Source organism: Podarcis cretensis, assembly GCF_951804945.1.
Source record: "Podarcis cretensis genome assembly, chromosome: 17".
Classification (NCBI taxonomy): domain Eukaryota; kingdom Metazoa; phylum Chordata; class Lepidosauria; order Squamata; family Lacertidae; genus Podarcis; species Podarcis cretensis.
In genome coordinates this window covers 11,628,042-11,647,268 of record NC_137187.1, presented here as the reverse complement: position 1 = coordinate 11,647,268, position 19,227 = coordinate 11,628,042, and the positions used below count along the sequence as shown (strand labels likewise).

At 42.8% G+C, this 19,227-nt stretch overlaps 1 protein-coding gene across 3 annotated transcripts; it reads right to left on the bottom strand.

Annotated features, from left to right (window-relative positions):
- Nucleotides 1–305: 305 nt before the first annotated feature.
- Nucleotides 306–17,244, bottom strand: FUT10 (fucosyltransferase 10). Of its 3 annotated transcripts, none has more exons than XM_079959581.1 (5): nt 17,025–17,244; nt 14,518–14,826; nt 12,562–12,817; nt 2,711–3,546; nt 306–1,285 (listed from the first exon to the last, which is right to left on the bottom strand). In XM_079959581.1, exons 2-5 carry the CDS (start codon nt 14,596–14,598, stop codon nt 1,061–1,063), a joined length of 1,398 nt encoding a protein of 465 aa, XP_079815707.1. In that variant the 5' UTR covers nt 14,599–14,826; nt 17,025–17,244; the 3' UTR covers nt 306–1,060. The 3 variants fall into 3 exon arrangements, with proteins under 3 accessions (XP_079815707.1, XP_079815709.1, XP_079815708.1); XM_079959583.1 differs by having other exon boundaries at nt 14,606–14,826; XM_079959582.1 differs by having other exon boundaries at nt 14,518–14,823.
- Nucleotides 17,245–19,227: the final 1,983 nt, after the last annotated feature.

The following is a 19,227-nucleotide window of genomic DNA, read 5'->3' as shown; positions in this document are numbered from 1 at the left end:
AGTTAAGATAATTAAAGGCAATATGAATTTAAGAAATGCATAAGAAGTGGTTAAAACGGTGGATCATCAGAGGTGTTGATGGAAGTCCAAAAAAGATTGTATAAGTGGTGAAGTTTTGTGGTATGTATTATAATTTATATGTTAAAATTAATAAAAAATATTATAAAAAAGATAAATCAAGCCCCAAATCATCTGATATTGTGCAGGTCTTAACAAAACAAAATCTCTGCCTCCATGAGCCTCTGCACGGTCAGCCCTCCCTCCTTAACAGAAATGCTTCAGACATTATCAGAGCATGGACATGCTGCCTTGCCGTTGCTGTTTATAATGCTGTTCAATAGATGACATCTCCATCACCCTGGCCCAGCCAGAAATGAAAAGAAAGAAGGTCCTTCATTCAAACCACAAAGTGGCTCTTTACAGAATTTGCCAGAGTAGCACAGAATCCAGTCTCCAATAACAAGGAGGCCTGCTTTCCGTAAACCATCCCCCCTCCCAGAGCATTTGGCACACGGCCCCTGAGGTTGCTCCTCCTCCTCCGCTGCTCTGCGATTCATCTGCAAGGTCCTCCTTTCTCCTGCACGGCTTGGCTTCCTGTCAGGTGCAGAAATGACATAAGAAGCAAGGCCAGCCCTTTAGACAAGGCCCTTTGCTTGAGAGATGCCAGGAAGCCAAACCATCTGGATGGAAGACTTGACACGTATCCAACTCAAGGGTGGGAGGAACTGCAGAGGCAAAATAAGCCACACACACACAGAGGGAAAGTAAAGTGCAGATGGCTGCATTTTGCTGTGAATGCTCCAATGTTAATTACACTAATAATTTATATTAATAGTTTATACTGAACGTTAGTATAAAAAATATAAGATGACCCAACTGGGTCCTTCGTCTTCTGGATTAGTATTCGCTGAATACGATGATTTCTCATCATCTCAGTGGTTAAAACTGCTTCCTATCTTATTAAGGCAACCGACAAACAACAGCTCCTCATAGAGGCTCCTCTGTGTTGGTTTGTTTCCCCCTCTAGCTTGAGTCAAGGGCCTATTGTCTCCCTCTAAACTCATTCTCTAAACACCATAGTCCAAAACTCCTGAGCTGTGAAATTTCTGTTCCTTTCGACCAGCTGCCTCAGCGCGTGAGCTTCTCTCTTGGACTGCTCAAAGCTCGGTATCCACATCTCCCGCAGAGCCGTTCTGTGCGTATTACGAGATGAAAAAACAAATGGTTGAGGTTTGGGGCAGCTCAGGTGACTTGCTTCTGCATTCCACTTTTTTGGTAACATTCCCTGGTTGAGAGAGAAAAAGAGAATAAGAGAGGTGGGAGGACACAATCTGAATTTTATCAACCACCATGTAAGCTGGGATGAATATACACTCACTTCCACTTAAATAGTGTGTGGAGGGGGAAATATTTGGGAGGAATTCAATGAAGCACTAAGTTAAGGTCCCTTAGGAGTGTATCCAGCTATGTTAGTGGAATGGCTTACACAAGAGAAAGTGCAGGAAGCCGGAATGGTTCTGATGGCTGGTTGCACAACAGACTGTTGTAGGCACAACCTGTCGCACAGCCATCTTCCACTAGCACAACTGTTGTACTGGATTTCATATTACACAGGTATTATCGCCATCATGCATTTATTTATATAGCGCATTTGTGTGCATGGCTCCGCATTGCGAATGCAGCCCTCCGTCTGAAAAAGACTCCCCTCCCCACTGAGCTAGGAATGAGGTCTACACGTTCGCTCCGTGTAGCTTCAAACGGCTGAAGCCAGGGATGCAAACTTGACAGGGCTTGGATGAAAATGTGCCCGCCACTTCTTACAGTCTTTTTTAATGCTGCGGCGATTCTGTAAACAAGCATTATGTTTCACTCAAGAGGCTGTGAAATATTGCAGTTTAATAAACTGTGGGCTGTCATTAGATCTAATCATTGCTTGATGTGTGCAACCCACTCCATAGGTCAGCCTTGACTGCCAACTGAAGACTAAGTCAGCAGCAATTTCACTCAAGGCAATGGCTGATGAATTATTTCGCTGCAATATTGTAGGCAGCTGGAGAAGAGTTGAACTCACAGAATATGAGACTGGGGGGGGAGGGTATTTGAAAGCAAAGAACCTGTGGCCCTGCAGATGTTGTTGGACTCCAACTCCCTTCCACCCATGACCATGTCCATGCTGCTAAGTCTGATAGGAGTTGGAATACAGTGGTACCTCTGGTTAAATATTTAATTCGTTCCGGAGGTCCGTTCTTAACCTGAAACTGTTCTTAACCTGAAGCACCACTTTAGCCTATGGGGCCTCCTGCTGCTGCCGCGCCGCCAGAGCACGATTTCTGTTCTCATCCTGAAGCAAAGTTCTTAACCCAAGGTACTATTTCTGGGTTAGCGGAGTCTGTAACCTGAAGCATCTGTAACCTGAAGCGTATGTAACCCGAGGTACCACTGTACTACCACATCTGATATGCCACAAGGTCCTTATTTCTCTTATAAAGACTCATATAAACTCAGAACTCTGGGAGAACAACATCTGCCTTCCTTTCCTTGGGAGCTCTCCTTGGTCCTGGAGAGTGTGTCTCTGGCCCTGCTTCTATCTGTCAGAACTCATACATCACACATGCCACAAAGTGACTCCACTTGACAATTAGTACCTGGCAAGTCTGACTCAGAGATGGTGCGAGCCTGGCTATAACAGGGCAGATGGCTTTATAATTACCTTTGCTTGTCTCCTCATATTTCCCCATATTCTAGTGCACACCATGCATTCAAAGGCATCTATGTAATTGTCCTTCATGATATCTTGCACTCCCCATGTGCGTTCCTTTATAGCAGCAAGCAGGTGTTGGTTGGAGATGTCCCCTTTCAGCTTCCATTCAAGGTAGGCCTCATATTTCTCATCATCTGCATCCAAAGCTTTGATGTACTGTGCCAGGTTCTTGGGGTGTGAGAATCCTGTGACCAGGATTGCACTCTTATTGCTGGGAAGCCAGTCTTTGACGCTAGGAGAGCCATAATAAACTGGTACCACACCCAGCTTCAGTGGTCTCCAGAGCTTTTCAGTGATATAATCTTCACAGACAGCATTCTCAAAGGCAAGGACAAATTTGTACTGAGCAAGTATCTTGTAGAAGTTATCGTTATCCATGGAGGCAGGGTTTTTAAGCTGCTCCGGCAGATCTCTGTTATGCAAGCAGGCACCATAGGAATCTACCTCAATGTGAGCCATAAGCTCCTGTACATAGCTGTCCCGGTCAGAGGGAGGATCGCAGTCAGACTGTACATATACGAGGGGCGCGAGCCTTTTCCTCAAGCTGTTCTTGTTCTGCAAAGGAATCATGTACCTCAGGGATTTTAAGGCCTCAATACTTTCAAGGTACTGTGTGGTGAGTGGCAGATGTGAGTGGCGGCTGAACGTTGCTGTGTGGTTGAACAGAGTGATGGCGGGTCTCTGGAAGAGCTTGTAATTGTTTTTGGGTGACTCCTCGTGGAAAAGGGCCCAGTCATGGTGGTCTTTTCGGGGGAGAGGTAAGCTATCTATGCTGAAGTCAGTACCTAGATGTTGAAAATACAAATGGGAGAGAAAGAAATCAGCATTGCTCCCAGTGAAAGAAATATTAGAAAACACTATTCAATCTGGCTGCGCTTCCATGAATGATATGAGCAGCATATTACCAAGGCAGCATAGTATTTACGACCATCACCTCCCCTCTCTCTTTTTTTTTTTTTTTTAATAATTTTTATTAATTTTCCACACAGATAATAAACAGCAATATAACACAATATAACTTCATACTCATCGGTTCATAACCTTTTTTTCTTTGACTTCCCCATACCTCCCCATCCCTGCATCCTTGTTTAATAATTCTTTAGCAACCCTTAAGTCCATGTCTTAATTCCTTTTCGTAAATATTTCTTAAGTTTTTTTTTTTTGTTTACTGCTGCAATTCTTTACTTCTTACCCCCTGACATCTTAACATTCCTCAATTTTACAATTATTTTTAAGATATATTTTGAAATTCTTCCAGTCCACTGTCTCTTTCCCCTGGTCCCGGATTCTGCCCGTCATCTCAGCCAGTCCCATAAAATCAATCACCTTTGTTTGCCATTCTTCCAGAGTAGGTAGTTCTTGCGTCTTCCAATACTTTGCCAGTAGACTTCTTGCTGCTGTAGTGGCATACATAAAGAAAGTCCTATCCTTCCTTGGCACCACTTGGCCCACCATGCCCAAAAGGAAAGCCTCTGGTTTCTTAGGAAAAGTCCACTTAAGGACCTTCTTAATTTCATTATAGATCATTTCCCAGAAAGCTTTAACCTTTGGGCAGGTCCACCAAAGGTGGTAGAAAGTGCCTTCAGTCTCATTACATTTCCAACACTTATTATTAGGCAAATGATAAATCTTTGCTAGCTTGACTGGGGTCATGTACCACCGGTAGATCATTTTCATAATATTTTCCTTTAAAGCATTACATGCAGTAAATTTAATACCGGTGGTCCATAATTGTTCCCAGTCAGCAAACATGATATCATGACCTATATCTTGTGCCCATTTGATCATAGCTGATTTCACCGTTTCATCCTGTGTATTCCATTTTAACAGCAAGTTATACATTCTTGATAAATTCTTAGTATTGGGTTCCAACAATTCTGTCTCTAATTTTGACTTCTCTTTCTGAAATCCTATTTTCCTGTCCTGTTTAAACGTCTCATTTATCTGATAATAATGCAACCAATCTCGAACCTTAGGTTTTAGTTTCTCATAACTCTGAAGTTTCACCCTTTCACCATCATATTCTATGATCTCATGATATTTTGGCCATTTAGAATCCATATTAAGCTTTTTTACTTCCCTAGCTTCCATTGGTGACACCCACCTAGGGGTTTTACTTTCCAACAAATCTTTGTATCTAATCCAAACGTTGTACAATGCTTTCCTTACAATATGGTTTTTAAAACTTTTATACACCTTTACCTTGTCATACCATAAGTATGCATGCCAACCAAAACTATTGTCATACCCTTCCAGATCCAAAATGTCAGTATTCTCAAGAAGTAGCCAGTGTTTCAACCAGCAGAAGGCTGCTGATTCATAATAAAGTCTTAAGTCCGGCAGGGCAAACCCCCCTCTATCCTTTGCATCAGTTAAAATCTTAAATTTAATTCTGGGCTTTTTGCCCTGCCAGACAAATTTTGATATGTCTTTCTGCCACTTCTTGAAACAGTCCATCTTGTCCACAATCTGCAATGTCTGGAATAAAAACAGCATTCTAGGCAATACATTCATCTTAATAGTAGCGATTCGGCCTAACAAGGAAAGTTTCAGCCTTGACCATATTTCCAGATCCTTTTTAACTTCTGACCAACATTTTTCATAATTATCCTTAAATAAGTTCACATTCTTGGATGTTAAGTTTACCCCCAGGTATTTTACCCTTTTTGTAATTTCCAAACCTGTTTCATTCTGAAAACTCTCTCTTTCTTCCATTGTTAAATTTTTTTCCAACACTTTCGTTTTTTGTCTATTCAATTTAAAACCTGCTACTCGACCAAATGTTTCAATTAGTTCTAATACTCTTTTAGTACTAGTGTCTGGCTGTTGCAAAGTCAATACTAGGTCATCTGCAAATGCTCTTAATTTATAATGTCTAACTCCGACCTGAACTCCTTTAACCAACTGGTCCTTTCTAATCATGTTTAACAAAACCTCCAGGACCGATATAAAAAGCAAAGGGGATATTGGGCAGCCCTGTCGTGTACCTTTTTCTATAGGTATTTCTTCTGTTACCACGTTATTTACAATTAATTTGGCCTTTTGTTGAGAGTATATTGCACCTATACCGTTTTCAAAACCTTGTCCTACCCCCATCCCTTGGAGATTCTTTTTCATAAAAGTCCAACAAATGTTGTCAAAGGCTTTCTCCGCGTCCACAAAAATCAAAACTGCTTTCCTATTAATGTCAACGTCCAGCAGCTCCAAAATGTCTATAATGTTCCTCACATTGTCCGACATATGTCTACCTGGGAGAAAGCCTGTTTGGTCCTTATGAATCTCTTCTGCCAACACTCTTTTCAATCTTTTTGCCAAAATGTCTGCAAAAATTTTGTAATCCACATTGAGTAAAGATATAGGGCGGTAGTTTTTAACCTGGTTCTTCTCAGTCTCTGTTTTCGGTATAAGTGAGATGAAAGCCTCTTTCCACGATTCAGGTGCCTTTTTCCCCTTCAAAATTTCATTGCAAACTTCCTTCAATGGTTGTATCAGCCATTCTTTCAGCATTTTGTAGTATTTGGCCGTCAGGCCATCTGGTCCTGGTGATTTTCCCAATTTCATATTCTGAATGGCACCCTCTATTTCTTGTTCTGTTATTTCCTCGTTTAAGATCCTTTTACTTTGTTCTGAGATTTTCGGTAAACCGTATTTTCTGATGAATTCTTCTATTTCTTGCTCGTTAGTTGGCCCTTGTGCATACAATTTCTTAAAAAAGCTTTGAAAACAATTGTTAATCTCATTGGGTTTGTGGATAGTCTTTCCATCCATTTCTAAACTTGTTACCGTATTCATTTTCTGCCTTTTTTTCAATTGCCATGACAGAAGTTTCCCACATTTATCCGCTGATTCAAAAGTTTTTTGTCTCATTTGCTTTATCTTCCATTCTATTTGTTGGTTCATAAGTTCCATGTATTGCATCTGATGAAACTTTATTTCTCTCAAAATCTCATGGGACTTTGGTTTGGACCTCAACTTCTTCTCTCCTTCTTTTATTTTTTCTAAAAATTTTTCCTTCTTTTCATTTTGTTGCTTCCTCTTAATAGAATTTTGTTGAATTAGAAAACCTCGCATCACGGCTTTGCTTGCATCCCAAATTATTCTTTTTTCCACATCTGTTTTCCTGTTGATCTCAAAGTAATCTTTTAATGTTTTAAGGGCCTTCTTATGGATCTCTTCATCCTTGAATAGGGTGTCATTCATTCTCCATCTAAAGGAACCAGTTGTTGTTAGTTTCATCTCCATCTTGACCGCATTATGGTCGGAGCACGTTTTTGGGCAGATTTCTACTTTTTTTGTTCTTGACGCCAGACTACTAGAAATCCAAATTTGGTCTATTCTTGTCCATGTCATTTTTGCTTCTGAGAAGAAAGTTCCCTCTCTCTCTAAAGGATTCTTTGTTCTCCAAATGTCAATCAAATCCATTGTTTCAGTCATTTCAAAAAAGATCCTTGGTAGTCTCCCTTCTTTCGAAATCACTTGTCTCTGTGCTTTATCCATGTTTGTTGAGACAACTCCATTCATATCTCCCATCATTAGGATTTTATAATCTAAAAAGTCAACTAATGTCTCATGCAACTTCCTAAAAAATTCAGCCTTCCCTTCATTTGGGGCATAAACTCCCACAATTAATATCTTTTCTCCTTGAATTTGTATTTCAATTGCCAGGTATCTTCCTTGTTCATCTTTAAATATTAATTTTGGAGCCAACTTTTCCTTTGCATAGATCACCACACCTCTTTTCTTTACTTTGTCTGATGAGATGAATTCTTGGCCGAGTCTCTTATTTATTAGTAATTTCCTGTGTATCCTGGCAATATGGGTTTCTTGCAAACATATTATGTCTAATTGTTCTTTCTTCAAAATGTGAAAAACCTGTCTTCTTTTCCGAGGGAGGTTCAAACCATTACAGTTCCAACTAAGGAGTTGCAGAGACATTTTGTATTTAGGTAGCTGTTCCTCCAACTGCTCCAAGCTTCTGCTCTTCCTCCGATGGTGGTAGTGAAAGTCCAAATGACAGATTTGCTATATCAGGTGGTTCCCTCTCCTCCACGGTTCCTTTCTGCAGATCCTCCAGGTACTTCTCTAGAAATAGTTCTTTGTCCTGAATTGTTTTTATTTTAATCTTCCTTCCATTGAAGTTAAAGGACAATCCTTGTGGAAACTCCCATCTGAATGGTATGGTGTTTTTCTTCAGCAGGTCTACTAAACTCTTGTAATATGTTCTCACCTCTAAAATGTATTTAGGAATGTCCTTAAAAATCTGTATCTGACAATTTTGGATCACCAATGCCTTTTGATAATGCAAATTCAATATTCTATCTCTTTCTTCTTTTGATCTCAATGTAATTAGGCAGTCCCTTGGTTTTTTGTCCTGCCTTCTACCCAGTCGAAAGGCTGATATTATCTCAAGTTCCTCATCTTCCTCCCATTCCTCCTGCCAAAAAGTTATGATGTTCTCTGTGAGAAATTTCACAAGGTTGTCCCCTTCCCCTTCAGGCACCAATCTAAATTTTAAATTCTTCTCTTTACGTTGAAGTTCCAGTAAGGAGAGGGCTGCATCATGCTCATTCACTTTTTTAATAATAGGCCCAAATTTTTCCCTTGTCTCTTCAGCCGTTATTTTTGCACTTTCTGCAATCTTTCGTGTTTCTGAACTTTCCTGAATTAATCTATTTATAGAATCTGTGTTCGATGCAACACTAGCCGTATTCACATCCAACCTTGTTGTCAACTCTGTTAATTTTTTAGAATTCTCTGTCGAAAGTTTTGTCAATGCTTCCAGGGATTGATTTATTTTAAGTAGAGCCTGAGTCATAGGATCCATAGAAGCTGGTGTTTTTTCCTGCACAGCTGCAGTTCCTGATATAGAGGCCCTTTTCTTGTGAGATTGTTTTGCTTTCTGCCTTGTTACTATCTCTTCTGTAGGGGCACTCATATCCTCAAGGTCGTTTTCACAGAGTTGATTCCCAAGTGGAAAATCCCACTGTTACTTTTTCAAGTGCAACAGTTTCAGATAGAGCCCTCTAGAGGGAGCATTCAATTGTATCCAAATGGCAGAGATAGAGGAAAACAAAGAAGCAAGGAAGTATAACAGTAGCCAAAAGTTTCCAATGTCCAAATTGTAATATCTCTATTTTTCTATGTGGCCAAAATGCAGCAAAGTACATCTAAGGTCCGATAACTTTTTTGCAAACAAGTCCCCACTTCTCAAAGTTTGACAGTCCACGTCCCGGTGTCTTGTTTGGGCAGCCCGACCCCAGGGGATTTGGCAATGGAAGGTCTTAATTGTCCATTAATTTTCCAGCAGGTTAACAACGTTCCAATCCCTTCCCCCCTTCTCCTGCCAATCTGGGGGGAGGTTTTAGGTCCGATGTCAGTTTGACAGCTTAAAAAAAATTAGAAAGGTTCCCTTTAAGTGCAGCTTGATTTTCGTTGCTTTATTCCTTCTGCAGTTCCGGGGAGGCAGACTTCCTTAATTTTTGCCTTTCCCGTTTTCAGCCAAAAATTTTTTTTTTTTAAAGTCCCGTTACTTTTCCAATCTTACTCACGGGTGTTGTGGTCAAATTCCAATTGCAGGAAGGAATCGGCGCTCTCCGCTCATGGCGACGCGGCTTCACTCCGCTAGCTGGGTGACGACTCTCAGCACCGCGCTTACCCCGATGCCGCTCAGAAGCCTTTAAAAAGGCTCCCTCACAGTGCCGGGGGGCGCGAAAGGTGCCCACCGAATCTCCTTTGTTCACAGGCTCCGCGCCTGTGATTTTAGGGGTCCCCCGCTTGCCGTAGCGGGTAAGACCCGAAGTAACGGAGCAGTCCTGCCTCGGAGCTCGAGGCTCGGACCGCCATTAAGCGCTGGCGCCGACCGGAAGTCCCACCTCCCCTCTCTCACCTATGGCTCCTCCCCACAACATCTTACTAACATGCAAAACAAGTGGGACCCACAATGGAATGTTGCATGTGCTTCTGTTGAGAGAGCCATTTTCCAGCATACTCCATTCCATTCCCCTTTCTCCTTCCCCAAGGTTGCCATTCCACTCATCACACACACACACACACACACACACACACACACAAACACAGATGGACAGCATTTCATGCCTGTTGAGGATGCTCAGTTGTCAGAAGCAAGCCAGCGGCAAGTCACACTGTGGAGTTAATTAGCAAAAAACATGATCACTTGGTGGAGTGTCAGACCTAATGAGCACAGCAACTCATCTCTGTCAGGTCTTGCTTCCTATGAAGTAGTCACTGAGAATGAAGATCACAGCTGCATAAGTACCCTCCTCGCCATGGTTCCCCCCCCCAAGCGATAGGAGACTATGCCTGCGTGAATCTAACTTCTCTTTCACCCTTTTCATGCCTCTTCTGGTTCTGGGAAACCAGGGGGGAAGGGAGCTGGTCTCAGCAGAAGGGGAAGACACCCATGACTCTTCACCAGCCTGACTCATCTCTGCTTCTTGGCCTCCCTTACCCCACTTTCATGCTTCAGCTTCAGCCTCTGGTTCTGGACTGCTCTCTGCCACAGACTCTCCCAGCTCACTAAACCCTGTTACCCCTTCAGATTCCTCTGACCATTTATCATTGTCCCACCACCACTCCCTGAGCATTCTTCCCTTGGTGGTTCCCCAGCTGGTTCTTCCCACCATTCCTCTGTGTCCAACCAGTCCATGACATCAGTCCGCAGTGAGCTATACACAAATATACACTTGGGTTCTTCCTAAAGGGTTTTTTTTTGGGGGGGGGGTACTTCTAGTCCTTGGAGTTCCTCCAGATCTGCTGAGAACTCCCAGTTCTGTGTGGGAGATGCCATTTTAGCTACAAATGAGATCCTAATTCTGCTTCTAAGCAGATAAGCAACAAAGGCTGCAGCAAGGCAGTTCCTAATGGGTCTTCGCAATATAAAACAGTTAACACTGCAATCCTATATACAACTGTAAGACCCACTGAATTCAACAGGACTTGTTTCTGAGCAGACATTTATAGGACTGCACTGTAAGTTTATGCTAGTTTTCTATTTGGAGTTCATAAAACATTGCAGGATAAAAAGTGCTGTGATAGGTATCTAAAGTTATATATAAAAAGGATGCTATACATTCTGAGAAAGCTCAATAAAACTTGATTCCCTTAAACTTCCAGTGTTCGAGTCTATCTGAATAATAAATCTCTCTAGATGTGGTTTTGAATTATAAAGGGAATATCCTGCGGACATGTATTGTGAAAATAATATTTTTATTACAGCTCTGAGGAGAGAGATAATAAAGTCAGTTTTGTGCTTGACAGCCAAAATAATTCAGCCCAAGAATCACCAGCTCCATGGGAATCGTGAAACTTGTTTCAAAACTTTTATCTACTTTTCCTGCTCCTGGATCTGAGTTGTATCCATTGGGGGCAGCTGCATGTTTTTAAAGAGAGTAGCTGCATGTTGTGACTTGGGTTTCAGAAACGGAGGCTTTGACAACATTAGCAGCAAAAAAAACTGCAGTGCACCCACTAGAGAAGTACTGAATACAATTTTTAAAACCGCATTAAACTGGGGAAGTATGAGACCCTCGAGTGGATATTACAACTTTTTGGCGATATTGTAAACAAACAGAGTCCAATTCTTGCTGAGAAAATAAAGTCAGAGCTGTCTACTAATGGTGAAGATAAAGGATATGCAGAGAGAAGCCTATAAAAGGATACTTCCAAGGTGAAACACTAGGATGACTGATTGATTCGATACAACGCATTAATCTTAGCCAAGCTGATAGACAATATGTCTTAAAGGATGGAAGAGATGATAAAAAATATGCTTCAGACCAGAAAAAGACAGAGAGGCATTACAAGGTTTATGATGAGAAAATGCAGAATAAGATTGCAATTATGAGCACATTTCATACTTTAATGTTTGTGACAAAATAAATAATGGTCTAAGTTACGGACGGTCAACATGCAGGTCACTGACATAACTGAAGTTTTCTTATGATCCCCATAGGTATTTTTCAAGAGCTTTTATTAAAGTAAGTAGCCAGTCCTTATTTAGTAAGTAGCCAGTCCATTTAGGCTTGAACTGAGCTCATGGTTTCCTGTCCCACTTAAGGTATTATTAAGATTTGCAATGCTAGGGTGATTGTGTTACAACCAAATAGTATTGTTGTGAAAGGTACGTAGATTTTTCACAGACTGTACTTTTTGCATTTTGTTGCCATTTGTCCTCATTATTTGCAATATTTTTTCCTCTAAAAGTGTGTACGTATGCACACACACACACACACTACAACTGAGGATAACAATTCATGCACATAGTTTACGCCCAAGTAAATCTGTTGGTCTTTAAAGTAACGATAAAATTGGTTTTTTTGCTTGAAACTAATATGGCTACCTCTCTGAAAACTGACTATTCACATTAATTATCTCCATTTCCAGTGTTCATCTGTGAGTGCCAATCTTTATATAGCCAAAATGGAACAGTCCCCACATAAAAGGGAGGTTTCAGCAGACTTGGGGAAATTTCAGGGTTTGCAGAAGTACAGAAACATCCTTTGGGAGGAGGGGACTTAAGGCAGTAAGATCAATGGCCATAGCATGCTCACTGACCATGGTGGGGAACAGAAAACCCAGAAGAAAGGAGGACTGAAATGGAGTGGCTGGAATCGCAAACAGCAGACCCTGAAAAGCAGCACACCATGCTGCAACATTCTGTTGCAGGCCCCACCTCTTTTCTCTGTTATGCTTGGCAGCTACAAGATAAATGAACCATGTGGGCGAGGGGGAAAGGCAAAGTCACTCATCATCTTGAAGAATAAAACGAACCAGCCTCTTACCATAAAACAGAAATGCTTTAGTCATAGAGTTGTGCTGATAGGTCCTGTTGATAGTAAAGAAGCAAGCGTCTTGTCCGCACCGACCAAGCCGCCCTGTCTCTCCTGTCAGCGGAGACCACCACAGCAAGATAGGATATCGGTCGTTGTTCAAAATGGTCTTTGTATCGCTGGGGAGTTCTTCATCTTTCAGTGCGCTGTTTTGTGAAATGGAGGTTTTCGTCATCTTCCTTTCAGACTTTCCAAGCTCTACAACCACCTTTCAAGGGGAAAGAGAAATCTATCCTTATTGAAGTCTCATTATACATGGCATGAACTATCGTTCTGTATAACAGAGCACCCACTGAGGCCTGCTTTAAAATGGAGGAAACAGTAGGCCCTGGTCTCTGTAGAATTTAGTTCTAGTAGATAGTAGTTGGGGAAATGATTCAGTGATTGTGACCTTACTATTCTCATGTGACTTATGGTGTTGGGTTGGTTGGATTACTGTTTTCATCATTAGGCTGCCAACTTTTCAATCAACCACAGCAGCTGTGTCTCTTAACAGTATATGCCTGAGAAGCTCAGGCTTCCTCAGCCCTCCAGATGTTTTGAGACTACAATTCCCATCATCCCTGACCACTGGTCCTGCTAGCTAGGGATTATGGGAGTTGTAGGCCAAAAACATCTGGAGGGCCAAGGTTGAGGAAGCCTGCATTAGCTCATAATATTTACCTCCGTACAGTGGTACCTCAGGTTACATACGCTTCAGATTACATATGCTTCAGGTTACAGACTCCACTAACCTAGAAATAGTGCTTCAGGTTAAGAACTTTGCTTCAGGATGAGAACAGAAATCGTGCTCCGGCGGCGCGGCAGCAGCGGGGGCCCCCATTAGCTAAAGTGGTGTTTCAGGTTAAGAACAGTTTCAGGTTAAGGATGGACCCCCAGAACGAATTAAGTACTTAACCTGAGGTACCACTTTACTGCTAAAAGCTTCACATGTTAATATCATGCATGCATTAAATTCCTTTACTAATGAAAAATCCATCAATGGGGGAAGCTCATCAGCAGAGGGCAGAGGTTGGGAGAGTTGACTCAGGGAAGAGATGTTGCAGGAGTACACAACTCCCATCAGCCCTGACCATTGACCATCCTGGCTGGGGCAGATGAGAGTTGGGAGTCCAACATCCATGGCACCAATAGCGGCCCCAGTATTTTGCAACACTGTTCCTATTGGATGTAATTCAGTGTAGTGCTAACTGTGGCATGCATGCAAGGTCTGCTCACGCAATAAGAATTCCCCCCCTCCGCCCCCTTTGTCTTGGTGTTCCCCCAACCCTCCAGAGCAGATTTAGGGGGGCATGGGTAAAGCAGACAGTGGGAAAATCCTGATGCAGAAACAGGCCTTGTTCCATGCATGCGCAACAACTTAGTTCAATCTCAATGAAATCAGTCAAGCACCTACAATTCTGATGCTCTGTCATCTGCTGAAAACGAGGTGTTTTTGTTTTGGTCTTGACAGGAGTTTTTATTTAGAGAAATCTATTGTTGGTCATTTGCTTTGGTGTATTATTATATTTTAGTCCGTTGTGTTTTGGGTGCACACAGCCACAATGTTTTTCTTATAAATAAATATAAATAAATATAAATACAATCTGGGTGGTCATGGAGACGCCACACCCCTAGGGTAGAAAGATAGGCAAAAGAGGATCTCCCTTAGGACCTGGAGACCCAGGGAAAGGTTATGTGCTGAAGCTGTCTGGGTGGGCAAGCCTGCCCTCACTTCTCTTCATGCCAACAGTCCCGCCATAGAATCATAGAGTTGGAAGGGACCTCAGGGGTCATCTAGTCCAACCCCCTGCAATGTAGAAATTCTTCACCCAATGTGGAACTTGAACCCATGACCCTAAGATTAAGAGTATGGCATGTTTCAGCCTAAAGCAGTGCTCAACTCCTGACCCTGAGTATCTGTAATACCTGGAGGGTGACAAGCAGAAAAAAGATGGCCATTAAGCAGAAGCAGGATGCCCAAAATCTCTTCTTCCTCATTGCATTCATGCCTTACGTTTGGGCATAGGAAGCAGGTATTGCCTCTTCAGAATTACTGCAACATACTCCACAGATGGTCTTAACTGCTGTTTCCCTTCACCTCCTGGTCCTTCTCCATTGCCACCAGTGATGGGGGAACCGATGCCATCAAGGGCAGTGATTAAAAATTGGCCGCATTTCTGATCTTCTACCTTGCAGCTTCTTGAACCAATGGCTTCTTGGAAGCGAATGCATCTGCTAAAGGAAAACAGGGCAGAGGTGTGTTTTAGAGGCACTGGTACAGCCAGTTTGATATACAGTGCTACCTCTGGATGCGAACGGGATCTGTTCCGGAGCCCTGTTCACATCCAGAAGCGAACGCAACCTGCACCTGCACATCTGCGCGTGTTGCGATTCACCACTTCTGCGCATGCGCATTACGTCACTTCTGGGTCGCCGCAGCGCGCAACCCGAAAATACTTATCCTGAAGCTACTTCAACCTGAGGCATGACTGTACTGCACTTCACTTTATATCAGAAAAGATATTGGACGCAAATGTTATTTCATCGTAATCTGTGTTTTATGTCTGTCACTATACAAGTACAAAAGAGAACAGCCTTTCATTTTAGGCACAGAATTCTGCAGTCCAAGAACTTCAGCTTTCTTTATATATAACAGAGTTTCTATTAATAACCAGTTTATAGTCCTTATGGGCTTTGTGCAGACAACCCCCTTTTAAAAACTTGTGTTCCACTGACCGCTTTCTAGTCTGCAGGTATGGAGGCTCATCTAAGTGTCAAGATATACATACTTTTGTTAGAAGACCAGCAACTTCACATTTGAGTCCTTTAGGAAATCTCAACAGAGTGCCATCTGAACCCAATGATATGTCAGTTTTTAATTTGTCAGTAAGGCCTAAAACCTTGTCACCACTCACTTCTTCAGGTTCCCTTTCCAAAAAAGTTGGTTCAGGCACAGGAATCCATCTGCCCTCAGACTTCCAGTGTGAACAACTCATTTAATTTCTCTGTCATCTTGTTTGCCTCTTTTAGCACGTATCTGACTCCGGTCATTGCTGAAAGCTCCCTATCTCATTTCCTGCTACTGCTGTACTTAAATATTTTCTATGGTTGGTACTTATGTTTTTAGGAACATGCTCCTCAAGCTTTTTGTTGTCCCCGTCATGGTTTGATTGCATTTATGTTAACAAAAGTCTGTATTTATTTATTTGTTTGTTTGTTTGTTTGTTTGTTTGCCCAAGTCTTCCATTTTCTGAAGGATGGCTTCTTGCCTTAAATAGTTTCATTGACTCTGCTTATTAACCAATAAGCAGAGTACAGTGGTACCTCAGGTTACATTCGCTTCAGGTTACAAACTCTGCTAACCCAGAAATAGTACCTTGGGTTAAGAACTTTGCTTCAGGATGGGAACAGAGATCGTGCTCCAGCGGTGCGGTGGCAGATGGATGCCCCATTAGCTAAAGTGGTGCTTCAGGTTAAGAACAGTTTCAGGTTAAGAACGGACCTCTGGAATGAATTAAGTACTTAACCTGAAGTACCACTGTACTGGCATCCTCTTCCCCTGAATTAACTGTTTGGGACAAAAAACCTGAAGCAATTTGTTTCCTTTTTGTGGGATACTCTGGCGCAGCACTACTGTTAAGTAGCTAAGGCTCACACAAGACAAGACCTCTCACTTTAAACAGGGTAGTACAGTGGTACCTCGGGTTAAGAACTTAATTTGTTCTGGAGGTCCGTTCTTAACCTAAAACTGTTCTTAACCTGAGGTACCACTTTAGCTAATGGGGCCTCCCGCTGCCGCCACGCAATTTCTGTTCTCATCCTGAAGCAAAGTTCTTAACCCAAGGGACTATTTCTGGGTTAGCAGTGTCTGTAACCTGAAGCGTCTGTAACCTGAAGCATCTGTAACCCGAGGTACCACTGTATAAGGATCCCTTTGACTAGAAGAAGCTTCCAGAGTCAAAGTTGCCAACTTTCCTTTACTGGCCCTGCTCCTCTGCCTTGAACAGTAGTGACAAGCATAACTACTACTACTTCTTCTTCCTTTTAAGTAAAGCTGTTCCTGGCACAAGGATAAGATAAAATGTGAAAATTAAGCAAGCAAATGTTTCCCCATCAGCCTTCTGTTACAGGCACAAGGGACCAGGCAGCAAAACACGATTAGAAATCTGAATTCATATCCTTGTTTCCCGATGGACTGAAAGACTCAAACGGCCCTTTTATCAGGGCAGCTGGGAGGGCGGAGGGAGCTTCAGGGAACCAAGAAAGTATTTCTTTTCTCTCTTTTCCCCAGTCCTTTAAAACATACAACAGCCTCAAGCGGCTCCTTCATCTTTATAGCATTGTGTAACATCCTAGACTGCAGGAGATCTGTCTCTCTCTCTCTGTGTATGTTTATATATCTATATTTATATTATATTTTTAAAAAAACTCACCCCGGATAACAGCTCTTCCGTCTTGTTGCTGCTAGGCTGTTTTTTGTGGGTTGGTTTTTTTGCTTTTTACTTTCAGTTTGTACTTTTTTTTTTTTTAACAGCCCTCTGGATTACTGCAAAACCTGGAGAAGGATCGGAAAGCTACAGTGCTAAAAACCGATCGTCCGTTTGGGAAAGCGCCTGGGAAATCCAGTTCATCAATTCCCACGTTCCGGGTTTCACTTAGGAACCAGCTTCGGGAAGCAGAGCCGGAGCCAGGAATTGCGGAGAGAGACGACGACGTCGCCTCTCTCTTTGGATTTTGTAAAGGAAAGTTAGTCTAATTGCACTAATAATATCAGCATTTTAGCGAAGTCATTCCCTCCCTGGAAGAAGCCATCCCCCGTGCCTGGCGATCTCGGCAAGCGGGGTAGGAAACAACATAATCAACAACACGCAATTAAATAAATTAAGCATCAGCGATAATCTGGGGGTTTTGGGGGAGAAGGGCTTCGGGCTTCCCGTTGGAAAAGAGCGCGTTTAAAAGAACCGGCGGCTGCGGCTTTCGCTTTTGCAAGGATGGACGGCTGCTGCATTATGCTAAAGCTCTTTGCCAGCGAGAGGACTGAGCTGCGTCAGTGGAATACATACAGATATGTATATGTACAGGAGCGCTAAAAAGCCCTTTGAGATCATTCATCACGAAGCAGCTGAGGATCACACACACACATCCGAATCATTTAAGGCGGGACAGTTCCGTCTTTTATGATTAGCATGTCTTTACTTAAGCTGATTTGTGCATGGCGCCTTCTTCTCAGGGAGAGTTCACATAAAACTGAAAATAAGAAATTCAGCAGCCAGGAAATTATCTGTCTTATCAACTCTTCAAATATATATCCATACGCATAGATAATTTGAAATATGCATACTCTTCAAATAGTTATTTCAAATTATCTATGCATATGAATATATATATATCTACTCTTCAAATACTCTGGGACGCAGGTGGCGCTGCGTCTACTCTGGGACGCAGGTGGCGCTGTGGGTTAAAGCCTCAGCGCCTAGGGCTTGCCGATCGAAAGGTCGGCGGTTCGAATCCCTGCGGCGGGGTGCGCTCCCGCTGCTCGGTCCCAGCGCCTGCCAACCTAGCAGTTCGAAAACACCTCTGGGTGCAAGTAGATAAATAGGGACCACTTACCAGTGGGAAGGTAAACGGCGTTTCCGTGTGCGGCTCTGGCTCGCCAGAGCAGCGATGTCACGCTGGCCACGTGACCCGGAAGTGTCTCCGGACAGCGCTGGCCCCTGGCCTCTTAAGTGAGATGGGCGCACAACCCCAGAGTCTGTCAAGACTGGCCCGTACGGGCAGGGGTACCTTTACCTTTACCTTTACTCTTCAAATATCCATATGTATAAATAATTTGAAATATGCATAACTGGTCATAGAATCATAGAATTGTAGAGTTGGAAGGGTCCACAAAGGTCATCCAGTCCAACCCCTTGCAATGCAGGGATCTTTCACCCAGGGGTGCCAACTTGAATAAAATATGGGGGGGGGCGGGTGGCAGGTAAGCCCCATCCTGCATAATCAATCACATGATGTGGCACTCACTATTTGAATGGCAATGCTCATCAACTTGAGGGGTGCAGGGCCCCCTCAAATATTTTATTGGGGGAAGTTGGAGCCTATGCTTTCACCCACCATGGGATTCGAACCCACAACCCTGGAATGAAGAATCTCATGCTCTACCAACTGAGCTATCCAGCCACTAATGTGCCATTGTGGTGTGCCTAGGACAGGGGTCAGCAAACATTTTCAGCAGAGGGCCGGTCCACTGTCCCTCAGACCTTGGGGGGGGGGCTGGACTATATTTTTGGGGGGTGGGGATGAACGAATTCCTATGCCCCACAAATAACCCAGAAATGCATTTTAAATAAAAGGATGCATTCTACTCATGTAAAAACACGCTGATTCCTGGAATATCCGTGGGCCAGATTTAGAAGGTGATTGGGCCAGATCTGGCCCCCGGACCTTATTTGCCTACCCATGGCCTAGGAGAACAGGTTCATATCCCCACTCAGCTATTGAACACACTGGGTGGCTTAGGGCCAATCACAGCCTAACAGCAATGTCATTGTGAGGATGGCTTGGGATGACTCATGTATGCCCTTTCGAGCCCTTTGGAGTAACGGTGAGATACACGTTCATTGTCTCTTGAGACAGACA